This window comes from Chanodichthys erythropterus, chromosome 6 (assembly GCF_024489055.1).
Source record: "Chanodichthys erythropterus isolate Z2021 chromosome 6, ASM2448905v1, whole genome shotgun sequence".
Taxonomy (NCBI): domain Eukaryota; kingdom Metazoa; phylum Chordata; class Actinopteri; order Cypriniformes; family Xenocyprididae; genus Chanodichthys; species Chanodichthys erythropterus.
The window spans coordinates 21,060,739-21,079,932 of NC_090226.1; the positions used below are offsets into that span (position 1 = coordinate 21,060,739).

The 19,194-nt window shown below is 35.0% G+C and overlaps 1 protein-coding gene across 4 annotated transcripts; it reads left to right on the top strand.

Moving 5' to 3' along the window:
• The first annotated feature begins 1,672 nt into the window (after positions 1 to 1,672).
• hap1 (huntingtin associated protein 1) lies at positions 1,673 to 18,918 on the top strand. 4 transcript variants are annotated; one of them, XM_067388411.1, is made up of 15 exons: positions 1,674 to 2,261; positions 5,244 to 5,320; positions 5,444 to 5,560; positions 6,855 to 6,946; positions 7,315 to 7,423; positions 7,509 to 7,587; positions 7,679 to 7,809; positions 7,903 to 7,977; positions 8,095 to 8,306; positions 8,585 to 8,800; positions 8,885 to 9,204; positions 11,187 to 11,381; positions 11,996 to 12,098; positions 12,321 to 12,370; positions 15,966 to 15,992. In XM_067388411.1, exons 1-14 carry the CDS (start codon positions 2,117 to 2,119, stop codon positions 12,352 to 12,354), a joined length of 1,905 nt encoding a protein of 634 aa, XP_067244512.1. In that variant the 5' UTR covers positions 1,674 to 2,116; the 3' UTR covers positions 12,355 to 12,370; positions 15,966 to 15,992. The 4 variants fall into 4 exon arrangements, with proteins under 4 accessions (XP_067244509.1, XP_067244512.1, XP_067244511.1 ...); XM_067388410.1 differs by lacking the exon at positions 15,966 to 15,992 and adding an exon at positions 12,468 to 14,464; XM_067388409.1 differs by lacking the exon at positions 15,966 to 15,992 and adding an exon at positions 17,128 to 17,267 and having other exon boundaries at positions 1,675 to 2,261.
• Positions 18,919 to 19,194: the final 276 nt, after the last annotated feature.

The window sequence follows — 19,194 nt, forward strand, 5'->3', positions numbered from 1 at the left end:
TTATGTCAATTTTCTATACAGAGGAGTTATTTTTATTTAATATTCACTGTCATTACTATGAGCGCTGGTGTTTTCAATTCATCCTTGAAGTCGGAGGGCGCTCTGTGCATTTTTAGTCCACAAATTCATCTAAAAGAAGAAGATGCTATTCCATGAATGGAGTTTCCAATTCATATAGCAGCAGGAGGGCGCTAAAGAAACAAACTCATCTAAAATTCATCTATAGAAGAAAAGAAAACAGGAACTAACTGCATGTCTTCTAGAGCTCGCTAACCATGACTTTTACATCCAGATAAACACTTTTCAAGACAATAAATACACGATTGAGACGATGAATGCATGTATTGCCTCTGAATTTGCGTCTGAATAGCGCTGGCTCCGTGGGCGTTATTACATAAACACAGAATGTTTGTTTTCATTTTGACTTGAACGATTTTAAACCTGACATTTCAACGTTTCTTGAGAAACATAAGTGTCATTTTTTTTGTCATTAGTATTCATAAGTTACAGTCCATTTTCTGAGAACTATCAGATTGGACTTTGTTCAGAGGGAGAAGAGAGATCACGCATCATGTTAGTTTTCTTTATTTTACAAAAAGCACAACATTGTGTTTTTACTCTGAGTGTACACAAATAAAAGAAGATATTCTATTTTCAATTGATATATTACTTGTGTCTCTATGACAAGAAATGACGGAGTATTTTAAGTCTGTTTTGCTGTAATGTGAAAAAAATCCTGCAAAACACGCCGGCGCGTTAACGTACTCCAGAGAGTTAACCATATAGAAACTAGTAAATGTATGAACAAATGACTGATTTCAGCCACAGCTTTAGCGTCTGTTTATAGTGTAGGAGGGGCGGGACTTCAGATTCTTGAGAGCATTTGATTGGACAAAAGATTTGATGAGAAGCTGAAGTCCACGGTGATGTCATGAAAATCTGTGATCTATTTTAGTGGAAGTGAGAGACTGTAAGTTTTAATTGCTTATATCTCCTAAATGCGAATTTTGTCATTGTTTTGGAACACACCAGGTTATTCATAGCCTTAAGGCGCACATATTCATATTAAAAGCTAAAAAATTTTGATTTCAGGGGGACTTTAAACCTATTTATCTCATTTATTGTGAAGGCAACCTTTTTAATTTTTGTTTAAAGGGATAGTTCAATCAAAAATGAAAATTCAATCATCATTTAGTCACCCTCATGTTCTTTAAAATCTGTATAATTTTCTTTGTTCTGTTGAACACAAAGGAAGATATTTTGAAGAAGTTTTGGGGCACCTTTGACTTCCATAGTAGTTTTTTTTCCTACTATGGAAGTCAAAGTGGCCATCAAAGTGGCCTGGTTACATACTTTCTTCAAAATATCTTCCTTTGTGTTCAGCAGAACAAAGCAAATTATACAGATTTTGAACTTGAGGGTGAGTAAATGATGAATGAATTTTCATTTTTGGGTGAACTATCCCTTTAAGGTTTTTCATCTAATATTTATATTTTATTTTATTTCAGCTTTATTTTAATTACCGAAAACCAAATAGTTTTGGTTTCAGTTAACAATAACACTGATGTGTCCTGTGAGTGTGGGAGTGTCCGTCTGTTGTGCTGCAGCAGTATTAGGACATTAATCTGGAAGGTACCATATTGTGTTTGAACAGGGGGGTGTGCCATTTGTACTATAACACAAGCTGTTCCAAATTAAATCTGCAAAATTCTCTTATAAATAAACACGATCCAATACTCCAAGACTCCAGATGACTGCAAAAACATACACAAATCCTCTGGTCTTTCATGTACCCCTCTATGTTTCCTTCATCCGTCCTCCCCTTCTCTCAGAGGTGATGTCCTCCTGTGGCTCAGTGCAGCCAGGTGAGTCTGAGCTGCCATCAGGCATGAGCTGCAGTGACACACACTCTCAGCAGATTCAGTAACAACTTCAGCATGCTTACAGGTGCATTAGTGAGCAGAAAGCCTAGGGGACAGCTGTGTTGACTGGCAGCGAACACAGACGGATCGCGTAACGTGTTATAAATCAGACTGGCACAGACTGTGGAGAGAGAGAAAGAGACAGAGAATCGAGACAGACTGCATTGCAGAGCAGACAGAGTTCATAGCACATCATGAGTGCAGAAATGGAGGTGTGGAGCAGTTCAGGAATGGATGAGAGCGAGAGAGACAGCGGCACAAGCCATGATGAAGACGACGAAGAACCAGAGGACGAAGAGGAACCCGACACTGAGGGACTGTGCAGGGAGCTGGTACAAGGTAACAGAGAAAGACAAGGAGACAATTAGTGTGAGAGAGCAGTTATTCATACAAGAAAAGCTGAAAGGATCACACTGTGTGGCAGGAGGAGAGAAAGCGACTCACCATGTGAATCGTCAAGGTCTTTATTAGCTGAAGAGGGTATTGAACAACATGCACAGCATGTCAATAAATCCTCATTGTCGTCTGCAGAAGTTGTCAGTCTTGTTTCACCTCAAGATGTGGTTGCAGTATCTTTGTCCTTGTGTGATATTGTTCTGTTTTTCATAATGATGGAAGAACAAGGTTCTGGATTTGTGACCTTGTTGATAAGCATCTCTAAAATATGCAGTGTAGTTGGATAAATTGCAGATAAATTGTGATTTAACCAATATTTTTATTTACATAATGCAACTTGCACTTTGAAATGTATGTACTTTATTTTTTAGGTCTCTGAATATTTTTATATATATATATATATATATATAATTTCTTTCTTTTTAATGTCAAGGTCATTTTTTCCTTGAAAAATTAACACTGATTTCTGTATCTAAATCTGTTTTAATCATAGCAAAACATTTAATCACAATTTCCTGCTTTATACAATGAAGGATGTAGGGTTCATTTAACAAGGGCTAAATCACTTTAATCTGTCCATTCACTTTATCCTGCCCACAGAAGCTTCCAGTTTCACATAGTACAGACTACTGTCTTACTGTCCTTAATGTTCTTAGTTCTGTCAGTGACGTAAATCACAGCAGAATTGAACTCCTTTCAGGCCAGGTGAGCAGATTTAGCAGTGACTCCGTCAGTGGCCAGAGGATGTGGAGGACTGAATGAAAGGACACATGCTGACACTAATCATTATGTAGCCTCTACCACTAAACTGCCTTTGCTTCAGATTTTATGTTGCATCATGTGACGACCAAACAGTATGAAATGGTCAGTTGCATTTAATTATTTGCATTTAGCTTTATTTTCCCTGTTGTCTGCAACGCTATCAGCTGCGACCTAGCAGTTGAAACAACTGCTTTATGAGGTCCGAGGACCCTCAGAGAAGCCTTTATTATTTGACTTGCTATCACCCCATTTTCTGCAGTGCATTTCACTGTCCCTATAAAAGGTTAAAGCTTTATTAATGTGGACTCTGCTGAGCCAAGTCATCATTTGCAGAGCTGGGAACCACTGCCAAGCTCTTATTTTAGCAAAGTCAAACACGCCTCATTCCAGTTGAAATTTGATGATGCCTCAGGGAAATACAAGAACCAACCAAGTGAAAATACCTGTCTGGAACGAAAGCAGCATAATATATTGCACTTGTTGTAGTGCTTTGAACAGATTACTTAAAAAATAAATAAATAATAAAAAGAAAAAGTGTCCATATTTAAGAGCAGCATCCAAAAATCCTGGCCTGGATTGTTATGTTATCTTGTGTTCAGATGCCTGGATTTTGGGAACACAATCATGTGAGAACAGTATTGCACTTCGTCTGCATGCTCTGAGACGCAAGTTATTTATGATGTAGAAAAAAGAGCCACAGTCGCTTCCCCGATTGCAGCAACTTCCATTTTTATTACAGGTATTTTGCATCAATTTTCCAGAAAGTGACAATTAGGTTTTAAGCGATATTTCAATTTTGAGCATAAGTTAAATTTGCAACTTTAAATGGAAACATAGCTATTGTTACTTATATGTATAATAATATTTATATTTTAACAATATTTATAATATTATTTATAATTAATTATATTATATTTTAATATTTCATAAAGTAAAGTGTTTTACAATAAAAATATTCTGTAATATTCTATTTTAATATTTCTATTTTAATTTATTTTTATATTTAATTTAAATGTATATATCTATTTATATTTCATTAATTATATTATATTTTAAAGGGTTAGTTCACCCAAAAATGAAAATTGTGTCATTAATTACTCACCCTCATGTCGTTCCACACCCGTAAGACTTTCGTTCATCTTCGGAACACAAATTAAGATATTTTTGATGAAATTCGAGTGCTTCTGACTCCCCATAGACTGCAACATTATTACCACTTTCAAGGCCCAGAAAGGTAGCAAAGACTTTGTTAAAATAGTCCATGTGACTACAGTGGTTCAACCTTAATGTTATGAAGCAACGAGAATACTTTTTATGCAAAATTTAAAAAAAAAAAAAATGATTAAACAATTTCTCTTCTGTGTCAGTCTCTGATGCTGATTACATAGTAAACACAGTGCAGCATTTCTGGGTTCATAATGCCGGCTCCTACGCCTGCTGTACTGTTGAATAAAGTGTGTTTTTTTTTTTTTTTTGCGCACAAAAAGTATACTCGTCACTTAAGGTTGAGCCACTGTAGTCACATGGACTATTTCAACGATGTCTTTGCTACCTTTCTGGGCCTTGAAATTGGTAATTGTGTTGCTTTCTATGGATGGGTCAGAAAGCTCTTGGATTTCATCAAAAATACCTTAATTTGTGCTCTGAAGATGAATGAAGGTCTTATTGGTTTGAAACGATATGAAGCGTAATTAATGGCAGAATTTTCATTTTTGGGTGAACTAACCCTTTAATATTTTGTAAAAAAAAAAAAAAAATGTACCCCCTGAAAAAGTATGCCTATTTGGGGACCTCTGGTCTAGAAGATGTTTGTAAATGCAGGCCTGGTCAGAATTTATGAGTAGGGATGAAAATGAGAGACTTAACCCTTAATGAGGATCAGGCTAAGAGGCTCTTGTTCTTGACTGCATAGACGTCTCTGTTACCTGTCTCGTCGAGGTTGGGTCACATTGACTCTACAGATCTGCACAGATCACACCTTTATAAGCAGTGTTTGATCCATTTGAACATCTGAGGTCTTTTTATATGTATACTGTAGTGACAAAATTCTGAAATCTATCATTTTTATTACATTGTTTCTGATTCCTTATCATGAGTCCATCAGCCAACCTTATGCCTCTTTCTCACATTCTCACTCTATCCATATCTTTTTTTCCTCTGTAGTGCTGTGTTCAGAGAGAGTTGGTCAAATCACAAAGACGTATCATGACATTGAGGCAGTTACACATCTGCTTGAGGAGGTGAGAGACACAACATGATTTGTTTACAATCACAGACATACTGATTGGCATAAATTATGCTGCTGTGTAGTACTTCAGTGATGACATAATAAAAGTCCCGCACATGCTTGTCTTTCTCCGCAGAAAGAACGGGATCTGGAATTGGCAGCCAGGATTGGCCAATCGCTGCTCAAGCAGAATAAAGCCCTGACTGAACGCAACAAACTACTGGACGAACAGCTGGAAATTGCCCAGGAAGAGGTAATATTTAAAATAAAAATAATATCACTTGTTTTAAAAAGAGTATTGCACACAAAATTAAAGGTGCCCTAGAATTAAAAATTTAATTTATCTTGGCATAGTTAAATAACAAGAGTTCAGTACATGGAAATGACATACAGAGAGTGGGCTCATTAATATGTACGCCCCCAATATTTGCATATGCCAGCTCATGTTCAAGGCATTACACAAGGTCAGCCAGTATTAACATCTGGATCTGTGCACAGCTGAATCATCAAACTAGGTAAGCAAGCAAAGACAACAGCAAAAAATGGCAGATGGAGCAATAATAACTGACATGATCCATGATAACATGATATTTTTAGTGATATTTGTAAATTGTCTTTCTAAATGTTTCGTTAGCATGTTGCTAATGTACTGTTAAATGTGGTTAAAGTTACCATAGTTTATTACAGTATTCGTTATTTTCATTATTAAACACTTGCAGTCTGTATAATTCATAAACACAACTTCATTCTTTATAAATCTCTCCAACAGTGTAGCATTAGCCGTTAGCCACAGAGCACAGCCTCAAATTCATTCAGAATCAAATGTGAACATCCAAATAAATACAATACTCACATAATCCGACGTATGCATGCAGCATGCATGACGAACACTTTGTAAAGATCCATTTTGAGGGTTATATTAGCTGTGTGAACTTAAATGCACTTATAGTCGAGAGCTCAGGAGGAGGCGTATAGAGCGCAAGCATTTAAAGGGGCCACAGCATGAATCGGCGCATTTCTAATTATGCCCCAAAATAGGCAGTTAAAAGATTAATTTAAAAAAATCTATGAGGTATTTTGAGCTGAAACTTCACAGACACATTCAGGGGACACCTTAGACTTATATTACATCTTGTAAAAAAAAAAATGGCACCTTTAAAATCCCTCATTATTTACTCATGTCCTCCCAAATATGTAAGCTGATGGTATATGTGGAACAAAAGTGCTTTTTATTTTTTTTTTGAAGAATTTTTATGCATCTCTTTCTATACATATGTGTGCCAACAGTATCTATCTATCTACACACATAGATAGATAGATAGATAGATAGAGATATATATAATGTACTATATATATATATATATATATATATATATATATATATATATATATATATATATATATATATATATATATATATATATATATATATATATATGAGAGAGAGAGAGTTTAAAAACAGTATAATTCTTAATGATACAATAGATGTTAATGTTCTGTTTTGTGTTATATGGAATTTAACACTGATTCTGGATCTGTTCTTACAGATTTCCCAGCTGCGTCATGAGCTTTCCATGAGAGATGATCTTCTGCACTTTTATGCCAGCACTGAAGATATAGAGCATGCCTCAGAAACACTGTGAGTCTCACACACACACACACACACGTTTGTTTTTGTGAATTGTGGGAACATTCCATTGGCGTAATGGTTTTTATACTGTACAAACCGTATTTTCTGTCCCCCTACACTAACCCTACACCTAAACCTACCCATCACAGGAAACTGTGCACTCAAAAAAACTCATTCTGCATGATTTATAAGCCTTTTGAAAAATGGGGACATGGGGTAATGTCCTCATAAGTCACCCTCTCCTTGTATTACCCATGTCATACCCATGTCATTATACGAATTTGTGTCCTGATATGTCGCAAAAACGCGCAAACACACACACAAAATGATCAAAGACTTCATTTTGTCTTACTGATAAATGTTTCCTCTTCCTTCAGGCTTATACGGAATGATTCGACCTCATCTCTCAGCAACTACATCAATTACGACTTTCTGCAACAGAAACTCAAGGGTTTGGAAGAGGAGAACTTCAAATTGCGCACAGAGGTATATTTTAACACGTATATAAATTTACAAAAGAATTGTGCTACAATTAGATAAATTTTTTTTATACCTATCACTCTTTTTTTAGGCTAATGAGATAACATTTGAGACCAACAATTATGAGGAACAAGAGCAACGGCTTATGATGGTGTGTGTGGACGAACTCTGTGAGTAAATTACCCACAATGGCCAGATCATCATTCGGTATGTCAAATAAGGTAACAGACTAAAGTTTCCACTTTTTCTCTTTCCAACCAGCGATGGCAAATAAGCGGGCCGTATCTCTGTCAGAGGAGTTGGCCCGGAAGGTGGAAGATTCGCTAAGACAACAAGAGGAGATTAGTGCCCTCCTAGGACAGATTGTCGACCTAGAGCAGCGCTGCAAAGGGGTTAGACACACAAACGCACTCTATTTCATCCTTAACACTATTTAGAGAATACATTTATATAAATTAATACATCAAATTTGCTTCCAAATTCAGCTCACTGCTGAGAACGAGGAGTTAACGCAACATCTGAATGCCTCCCGGGAATCCCAGGCGCAGCTGAAAACAGAGGTACAGTCCATATCAATATCAAAATATTAATTCTGCAGTTGTTATTTATTTGTTTCAATAAGTGGATTTTGCACCTCAAGTATCAATTTATTATGTTCCATCTCCCTCTGGTGGCAGCTGAAGGAACTGCAGGAGAGGTACTCAGAATGTGAGGACATGCTCCATGAAGCCAGAGAGGACATTAAAAACCTGCGCAACAAGAGTATGCCCAACAGCACTGTGCAGCGTTATAGCACTCTGGCAGCGGTCTTCCCAATGGATTCACTTGCTGCTGAGATTGAAGGAACCTTCCGGAAAGGCCTAGACAGCCCAGCGCCCACTGAGTACAAGTTAGTCACCTGAGTACATGTAGCAGCTGACACACCATTTTATTAAAATGAATAAGCGTGTAAGATTTTCAGAAGAATATGCAGTTGTTTTTTATTCAAATTTCATTCAATAAGGTTTTTAATTTAATTCAATTCACATTTATTTGTATAGTGATTTTCACAATACATATTGTTTCAAAGCTGCTTTACAGAACATGCATGTCAACATTAAAGTATATAATGTATACAAGTAACCATTGACTGCAACATGATGTGATTCTCTTGAATTTGCTGTGCAGGAATCATCCATTGCGGGTTTTTGAGACAGTGAAAGTGGCCAATCAGGTGGCTCGGCTACGTTCTCAGAATCCCTCTCCTCAGGTTCCGGGTTCGAGCCCTTCATCATTGCGCTCTAGTCGAATCAGTACACCACGGACCAGTTATTATGAATCAGACAATGTTAGCGTTAACCTGGAGGATAAGCACTCGCCTCCGACACACGCACAGGATCATGGGTCAGTGTCTGCTAAAATTCTTTTAAATTTTTAATTACTTTTAAGAATAAATTAGCAATGAATTATAACATATTTCCTGCATAGGTTGCTGGAGTCAAAGCGTCTGGGACAGCCAGGTACGCCAGGTGGGCAGGATTTAGAGGAAGCGCTCCGGTCTCTCTCAGAGCGTCAGGAGAGCCACACATCAGAGCGTCCGTTCTTCGAGGTGGAGCGAGAAAGGAAACTGCGCGCCCTGCAGAGTGGAAGCAGCGGGAGTGGCGGTGGCTCCAGCGGCTTCCTGACGCCCAATGGCAGCATTGCATCCACAGGAACTAACTACTCTGGCACCTCCACGCATTCCTCAGGCACAGGCTCCTCCCGCTCGTACCTGCCTGAACGGCTGCAGATAGTAAAGCCGCTGGAGGGTCAGTAGATACGCACACATGGAGCTTATATAGTCATGAAAGAAACATTTAGATAAAAAATAAACTAATAATAAATAAAAACATAAAATAATGAGTAAAAAATAATAAATATATTAATAAAAAAAAATTAAGATTATAGGGGAGTTGCACAATTGTTCAACCAACATCTTGCCATGATCAAATTATGGGATTTAAAAAAAAGATGTATTGACTCTAACACACAGTCATGCAGGGATCCTATGTATGATATCATGTTTTTTTCCCATCATGTTTTTGCGTGTTACACCGCATGACTTTGATTAGGTGGATGAAAAAATTTCAAATATTATAGGATTAGTTCACTTTAAAATGAAAATTACCCCAAACTTTACTCGCCCTCAAGCCGTCCTAGGTGTATATGACTTTCTTCTTTCTGATGAACACAGTCGGAGAAATATTAATAAATATCCTGACGCATCTGAGCTTTATAATGGCAGTGAACAGGGTTCACGAGTATGAGCTGAAGAAAGTGCTTCCATCCACATCCATCCATCATAAACATGTACTCCACACGGCTCTGGAGGGTTGATAAAGGCCTTCTGAAGCGAAGCGATGAGTTTGTGTAAAAAAATATCCATATTTAACAAGTTATGAAGTAAAATATCTAGCTTCCGCCAGACTGCCTTCCATATTCAGGTTACAAAGAAAGTGTAAAACTCTTGCAGTTTAAAAAGCTTTCACTACGTCCTACACCTTGCCTATTCAACTTAGGGAAAAAGTATAACTGACGCGATGTCAGTTTACACTTTCTTCAAAACTTGAATATGGAAGGTGGTCTGGCAGGAAAAAAACAGAAGAGATGACTGTATTATATACCAAATATAATGCTGAAAAAATGCTTTAAGAACCATTTTAAACATGGTCTGTAAAATATACAGAGAGTTTTGCAAATTTGAGTCTGGAAAAGGAATTTTGAAATGGAAAATGTGTAGGAACTAGGTGTGTCGCGATATACCGGTGTCATATTTAAAAAATTAAAGGTGCCATAGAACGTCTTTTTAAAAGATGTAATATAAGTCTAAGATGTCTCCTGAATGTGTCTGTGAAGTTTCAGCTCAAAATACCCCATAGATTTTTTTTTTATTAATTTTTTTAACTGCCTAATCTGGGGCATCATTAAATATGAGCCGATTTAGGCTGCGGCCCCTTTAAATGCTCACTCCCCCGCCCACGGAGCTCGCACTTGCCTTTTAACAGCATAAACAAAGTTCACACAGCTAATATAACCCTCAAAATTGTTCTTTACAAAGTGTTCATCATGCAACATGTCTAATCACGTAAGTATAGTATTTATTTGGATGTTTACATTTGATTCTGAATGAGTTTGATGGTGCTCCGTGGCTAAAGCTAACATTACACACTGTTGGAGAGATTTATAAAGAATGAAGTTGTGTTTATGAATTATACAGACTGCAAGTGTTTAAAAATTAAAATAGCGACGGCTCTCATCTCTGTGAATACAGTAAGAAACAATGGTAACTTTAACCACATTTAACAGATTAGCAACATGCTAACAAAACATTTAGAAAGACAATTTACAAATATCACTAAAAATATCATATTGACATATGTTATATGTCGCAATAACCATAAATAATAAAATTATAGTGTTAAAACATTTTTTTTTTTTAAGATTTCTATAGATATGTCATTATTGTGAATTCTTTTGGCCACAATAATAGTGTAATGAAAAATCTGATATTGTAACAGCTTTTGAACCCTGAAAATAAGAAATAATAAAAAATAATAATACAAGATATTAACTACATAATAAGGTTTTCCTTTTCAATGATTTCATTTTTATAAAGAGCATTATGATACTAGAACAGCTGTATCACCCTGACATTTGACTTTATGTATCAAATTATATCAAAATGATATATTTTCTGGGCAAAACTGAACATTTTATTGACCCATTTACTTCATCTTGCCACTGTCCACAGGCTCAGTGACTTTGCACCAATGGCAGCAGCTGGCCAAGCCTAATCTTGGGGGCATCCTGCACCCACGGCCGGGTGTCCTCACCAAAGACTTCAGAGAGCTGGATGTGGATTTTCAGCATGTCTACAGCCTCAACGACCTTGAGGAGGATGAGCCTGATCCGTCCAAATTCCCCAACCTCCTGCATGGCACCGTGGGTAAGAACCCAATCACCTACAGCAACACGTTTGATTTTTGAAGTACTCAACACACTTCACATCCAGTAAGGTGTTAGATGTCAGTTAGGGCTGTTCAACGATAACCGTGGTTATCGTGTACAAAATGTGTATGTGTTTACGTAATATATGTGTGTTTGTTTTGTGTATAATTATTATGTAAATATAAACACACACACACACATACATGTATATATTTAAGAAAAATATGTTATATTTCTATACAAATATTTTCGTTTATATGTAATTTAAATATATACAAATATATTTATATATTTATACATACATGCTTATATTTCTTAAATATATACATGTCTGTGTGTGTGTATTTATATTTACATAATAATTATACACAAAACAAACACACATATATTACGTAAACGCAGAATCTTATTTTGTACACGATAACAACGGTTATCGTTGAACAGCCCTAATTTCAGTATATATTTATTTCTAAATGACTATATTTACCATTTCCCCCTTGCTTCCTAGCAATTATCAGGGTTTTATTTCACCCTATCTTTACTGTAGTGCTGTAGGTACTCATGCATAGCTGAGATTTAGAATGTGTTTGTGTTTCCTCGAATAATCTGCAGTCACTTCATCCAGACCTAACATCCCTGAGACCTCCCCCTCGCTCCCGACCACTAGCTGTCAGATCCTCCATCCCTCAGTCCTCCTCTCCTCCTTTTCCACCAGGTAAGACATGATTCACACAGTGCTTATTATAGGACTGTCACTCATCCATCAGAATTCTCTTGCTTTTAATGGATATTTGCACTAGACAATGGATTTAATTCTTACATTAAAAACAAAATGATGCATTTGGAGGAGTATTAGAAATGTCTACATCAGATTTCACAATATTTAGTACTTTCTTTTAGTATTCTTGCTTATTTTCCCTCCTTCCCTCTGTAACAGGAAACGCTGGAACCGGCTCTTTGTACAGTTATAATACCATCCTCTGTAAAGTAAGACATGTCAGGCATGATCTTTTTGATCCCTTTACTAGGATCATCCGTGCAATTGCGAAATCCATTCACTAACGTTCTTTCTCTCTAACCTTAGGTTTCATTCATGAGCTAAACAAACATCGTTGCATAACAGCATCAAGACGTTTTGTTATTAATTCTGTCTTCTGTCCTGTTCAAATATAGGTTTAGGTATGATGATTGCTGTTATGTCTCATGCATCGCACATCTGTTTTAACATAACACTTATCTGTTAAAATCATGTTTTGTTGGGGAAAATAAATGTACTAAGGTCATTCTCAAAAAACAATGAAGTTATGAATTCAGTTAAAATCTCTCATAAAAGTGATATTAACAGTTTGATATTACTAATCTGGATGGTTTTATTTTATGGTAACACTTCACAATAAGATTTAATTTAACTTTAACATTACTTAACTGCATTAGTTAAAACAAACTATGAACAATACTTCTACAGCATTTAGAAATCTTAGTTAATATTAATCTCAATATTTACAAGTACAATTTTAAGATCAAATGTTGTATATGTTAGCATTAGTTAATGCACGGCGAACATTTTTATTAACATTAACAAAGGTTAATAAATACTGTAAAAATATGTTGCTCACAGTTAGTTCATATTAGTTAATGCATTAATTAATGTTAACAAATGAGACCTTATTGTAAAGTGTTACCTATTTATTTTTTATTTTATTTTATTTTATTTTATTTTATTTTATTTTATTTTATTTTATTTTATTTTATTTTATTTTATTTTATTTTATTTTATTTTATTTTATTTTATTTTATTTTATTTTATTTTATTTTATTTTATTTTTGAAACAAGAATTGTAACACCGGTGACAAATTCCCATAAAAATTATACAAATTTGAATAAATTATTCCCTTAAATCATTTTTTACCTAAAGGTATGGAGGACTAAACCTGCAAAAACAAAAAATAAATACGGAAATAAATAAATAAATCCACAAAATTATACATAAATAAACATATAAATAAAAAAATGTGCAAATAAATACATAAATAACTGTATAAATCCACATATTCCTGTATAAATCCACATATGTTAACACATTAACGCATGTGATTAATTTTTGTCCAGTTTAACACGTTAACATTTAACGCAATTAACCCAGCATCCGTTTTTCCTAGCATTACAATATATGATCACGCTCTTATTCATGCAACCATTGAAGCACGCCAAAAGAAAAAAAAGAGATTGAGCTGTCTGAGAATGTCCTGTCGCACAGAAAGACATGCACCAGAGTCGAGTTCTCTGTCAATAACACACACAATAATGCAAAAATGGCTGTTTTGTCGAGGATCCTCATAATAACAGCCTTGAATGAGTTAAATCAAGTCTTAAAAACGAAAGTAAAGAGCTGTGAGAACGTGGGACGCGTGTGAGATCTGCGTCATGTGCAGCAGCGGCAGCTCTTTAAGTGACAGCAGCCAATGCCGTCTGTCATTGAAGATAATGAAAGAACAAAGGTAACAGCGAAAATTACTCACTGCTCTTGACTAAAGAACTTTTGTAGCTTTAATAATGATTAATCTATATTTATATAGGCTATAAATTATGCAGTGCAGACTGTTTGGTAACTTTATTCAATTTCTGTATTTTTCTGTATCTGTTAGGTAGGAAAGGCACAGGTAAATATGACATTTATTATGGGTTTATGTGAGGATTGTTCTAAGTTCACTTAAATTAAAAGTTAATTTTTGAAGACTAATAAATGTAAAAAAATATAGTTTTTAATTGCACTGTAATTTTGAATCATTTCATGTTTAAATTTCGGGGCGGGGGGTGAATCAATCTCATTTCATAGCAGTATTAATATCAGTAATAATTTATAAAAAGCAATTATTAAAAGATGTCATTACAATGAGTATTTAAAATATACTGTCTTTGTTGTTTTAGTTTGGAGATTAACTGTGAAATTATTACATTATAAAATATATTAAAATAAAAACGTGAGCGTTTTTAAGTGCGATTTATCACAATTAGTCATTATTTTTTTTTAAATCGATTGACTGCATTAATAATATCTAAATAATGTGCAAGGAGATAAATAATTAACTAAATAAAATGAATGTTGGGGGAAATAAAAAATTTTTTTAAAGGTAATGCTAAGCTTAAAGTTAACTTTTTTACTTTAAACCACTTAATGTAGCTTCGTATTATTTTTCCTTGGTGCAACATGCTAAAGAGAGGGTGTCAATCAAACATCAAAAGGCGGTCTCTATGCCACCATTGGCTGATCGTTGTAAAAGCACCATTGGCTGACACTTGAAAATAGTAGTATACAATCTGCTGATTATATTCTCTTCAGAGTAGATTCATCTCTAAATGCTTTAGGTCAGTTAGCAGCTGCATTTTATGTTTCTTTAGATCTGTTTGTCTGCTAAAAAAGTGCAGTAAAGTTAGTTTTAAGTTTGATATTCGCTGCGTATTCGCCTAGGCTGTTAAAGGGACCGTCTGCAAATTCCATTCACAGTCAATAAAATTTCACAAGGTTATAGTAAATGCCTCATGGGGACTGACTTACTGAATATGAGCTTCTGACAGTATATCGTTTGTGCAGTAAATTTTTTTTTGTTTTTGGAAAAAATTCACCTATAGTTTTTTTTTTTTTCATGTTCCAAAGGTTGTAATATATTCCTTGTGACCAGACTGACTTATTACAGGTGAAATTTTGCCAATACCTACCTAATGTATGTACAGTACACAATTATTTTTAGAGAAAAAAAATACTGTAGGCCTAATTCATCTGTGTTTTTCATGTTCCAACGGTTGTAGTATGTTCCTAGTGGCCAGACTGACTTACTACAGGTGAAATTTTCCATTATTCACATGTAGTTAGTCAGTCTGGACACTAGAAATACACTGCAAGCTTTGGAACATGAAAAAACCCAGGTGACTTACAGTAATTTTTTTCTAAAAATAACTGTACTGAATGACTTGACGTATATATTTTTGAACTGTGAGTGGAATATGCAGACGGTCCCTTTAGCAGCCTTGGCAAATATGCAGAGAATATCAAATCAAACACTAACTTTACTGCTCTCTTTAAGAGGACAAACGGATCTACAGCTACATCAAATGCAGCTGCTAACTGACCTAAAGCATTTAGAGATGAATCTACTCTGAAGAGAATATAATCAGCAGATAGTATACTACTATTTTCAACAGTGTCAGCCAATGGTGGCATAGAGACCACCTTTTGATGTTTGATTTAGTTAACATTAGCATGTTGCACCAAGAAAAAATGAATACAAAGCTACGTTCAAAAATGAATAAACGGTTTAAAGTAAAAAAGTCAACTTTAAGCTTAGCGTTTCTTTAAAAAAAAAAAAATTATTTCCCCCAACATTCGTTTTATTTAGCTAATTATTTATCTCCTTGCACATTTAATTATTTATATATTTATTTATGCAGGAATATGTGGATTTATATATTTATTTATTTATGTATTTATTTATATATATACACATTTATATATTTATATATAATTTTGTGGATTTATGTATTTTTTTTGTTATTTCCGTATTTATTTATTTATTGTTTTTGCAGGTTTCGTCCTCCATATAAAGGGACTTGGTGAGGAAAAAAAATATTTAAACATTTTTGCATTGTAACAAGTAATTTTTCCTCCAATCTCATATTTTTTTCCTTCACCATGTCCCTTTAGGGACTCTGTAGAACAATGTTCTTTTTCTGAACTTTGACTTTGAAAATACTTTTTCAAACATGTTCGTACCTTCAAAATACTAGTTTTTAACATTGACTTAAAAATGGACAAACATATATATTTTTTTAATTGTTTGTATTATTAATTACTTTGTTTTGCTTTTCTATAAACTTTCACTAATGCTTCACATGGAGAAAAAAAAAACTTTATTTAATTAAATTGGTAGCTGGCTGTAAATTTCATTTATGAAATTTAAAGAAACATCATACCAGATGAAGAAGACAAGGGATTTTTCAGGCACCGGGCAAATAACCATTTTATATTATCTTTATGTTATAGGTTATACAATTAAAAAAAACATTATTCAGACATTTTTGATATTTTTGATAATTTTTTACTAGTGGGTGCTGGACACTATAGTTCATTAATGTAAGTGAGGTTACCAAAACTGTGAAATATTATACCTAAAAATTCTTCATACAGTAATACAGTGGACTACCAGTAAAACTGATCAAAATTTTGATCCAAAAATTCTTCAGACAATTTGACCTGACCATGTTTTAAGTGTTATCTGACATAATTAAGATTATTTTTTTCTGACACAGTTTAACTCTGAGATCTGGTCATAAGTTATTACCATTTTTTTAAACTATATTGAATAAACTGTATTAATGAATGAAATATTCAAGGTGTCTGAAAATTTTTTAGTTTAACTGTATGTTATAGAATGAAAACCCTGTTTTTAATATAGGGTTTCTTGAATATTTTAAATCTTTATCATGACTGAAATCATATTTTGAGAATGACTTACTAATACTATACTGTGCATGTTACATTCAAATTCTTTAAATGCTGTTGAAATTGTTGCAAGTCTCATCTTCACACCCATTTATTCATAAGCATGATCATACATACATCTAATGTGTTTCTACCTGGAACGGTTTTCACTAACACTTTTGTTCTACCCTCTTCGTTTCTGCTGTGGTTTGTGGTGTATCTGACTAAAGCTTCCCATGACATTGTTCTTCCTTGTTCTCTCCCCAGCCTTCGGCCCCGCAGTGCGTCCGCTTGTGGAAGCTGTGAGCATGTGAGGACATCATTAGGCCTCCAGTGCGTCTCTGGGTCCACATCACACTTCCACCCGACCTCCTCCCTCGGTCTGCTACAGCTGGTATCAGAGCGTGGCATCTCAGCCTCAACCCATCCCAGCTCTCCTTTCATTCAAACCCTCACCACATCCTCAGAGGAAAGACAATGGGGCTTTGATGGAAGGGAACAAGGAAAAAGAGAAAAGGAACGGCAGAGAAACATTTTCAGCGTCAATCTTGTAGAAAAGCTCAAAAGCCTGGGTCTGTACAAAGTGGTTGCCAGAGGCTTGGTGGATTCTGATCGAAAAGAAAAAACAGAGCCCAATAACAGTCCCCCATAAAACGCACAGAGCTGTTCACCTTTAAAGATGACATTTCGTGCATCACACTCATTTTGGCATGCAGCTAAACTTTCCCCATTTGAGATGGGGCGTTCTGGAAGCCATATCAGTTGAATGACATATCAAGTTTGCGTTTCTGTGGTGACTTCCTATGTGTCACTGGGAATTTTAAGTGGACTGCACCTCATTAGATTTCATGATGAAGTCAAACCCATCTTTTTTTTTTTTGTATCATTGTTGCCGTAGGTTTTTTTAAACACTCTTCAGAAGAGAACATTTGTTGACTTTTTAACGTCGTCTTCAGTTGAGACTTGGTCTGTCACCGTCAGTCTTGAAATCACTGTTTTATTGTTATGAAACTGTACAGCACTACAGAAAAATGCACTATGTGGCCTCAGTTTTTGCTTGCTGCCAACCAAGCATCAATGTCAGTAGTGCGTTGTGCTTTCTGAGAAATACGTTTGTTCATAATAGCACTTTTCAGGGCATTCAGACCCCTTTTTCTAGGGAATGCAGAGTACATTATGTGAGGTTATGTACTGTACCTGCAGTCTACACTGTAAAAATGAGAAGCTGTATTTATGAGGATTGTTAGGGAACATTATTCAGACTTGTTGAGCGAATAGAAGTGATCTTGTGCTTTATTTTCATTGTGCTTTAATGCAAGAACACCTCATGTGATGGTACACCATGCACACACATGTATGTACTGTATGTAATGCAACTTTAATGTCACAGACACATTTTCATCTGATTGTAATGTTTGTAATGCATATGATTGTGTTTTGCCAGAATCAGGGATGCAGAAATAAAGTCAATGGTGCAGTTTTTGCTTGAATTAAATGCTCTAGAGCCATAAATAGTTAATGCAGAGTCGGTTAAATATAATATAGAGTTGTCTTGGGAATTTATATCACTAGATACAAGATCTATTGGGTGCATTTTTCATTTAACACAGCTTTTATTTTGCCCTCAACAACTCGTCTTCTACATCAACGTCTTTCATTGTGTCCACTAGAGTCTGTCAACCAAGTGAAAAGAAACATGGTAGTATATATGTGTATGGAAAGCCTTCTATGTATTGGAGATTTTCAGAGGGACATGATGAAGTGTAGTATTTACTGATCTAGAGACAAAATGGTTATTTAAAAAGTAATATATATAAAAATGTGTACTTGAAATACCACTCTGTACAAAACACAATGCCTGGTCACAATTTTGTAGATTATGTATAGAGTTGTTTTAAAAAAAATGGATAATATTAAAAAGTTAAAGAACTAAGTAAAGAATTATTCATTTAAACAAGGATAAAAGGTTGAGTAATGGTTGTATTTTTACATTAGAACAATGTTTAGACACTGTTTAGTCTCACAATGAATTGAAACCGCTGAGTACACTGTATCTAAAGTAACTTTATCAGGTACTGATATTGTGTTACGCTGCAATAAAGATTTCAGTGTATTTTGACCTGTCTGCTTGTTTGTATGTTTATATAATTATGTGTGAACTGACCTGTTTTTAATCTAGTTTCAAATTCATCAATTGAAATAACCTACATTTTAATATAGTAAAGATTTTGGATGTCTCTCCTATCTGGCTCACTGTGTCTGAAAGCTTAGGCAGCTGACTTGTTGCCTTGCTGCTCTATCAAGCTATGACTTTGCAGGCAGCTGACTTCTGAG

Coding starts and splice junctions, on each gene's coding strand:
- hap1 (XM_067388408.1), top strand. CDS start 2,117: ATGAGTGCAGAAATGGAGGTGTGGAGCAGTTCAGGAATGGATGAGAGC. Junction 2,262..5,243: donor GTGCAGGGAGCTGGTACAAG/GTAACAGAGAAA, acceptor TTTCCTCTGTAG/TGCTGTGTTCAGAGAGAGTT. Junction 9,205..11,186: donor GATAGTAAAGCCGCTGGAGG/GTCAGTAGATAC, acceptor CACTGTCCACAG/GCTCAGTGACTTTGCACCAA.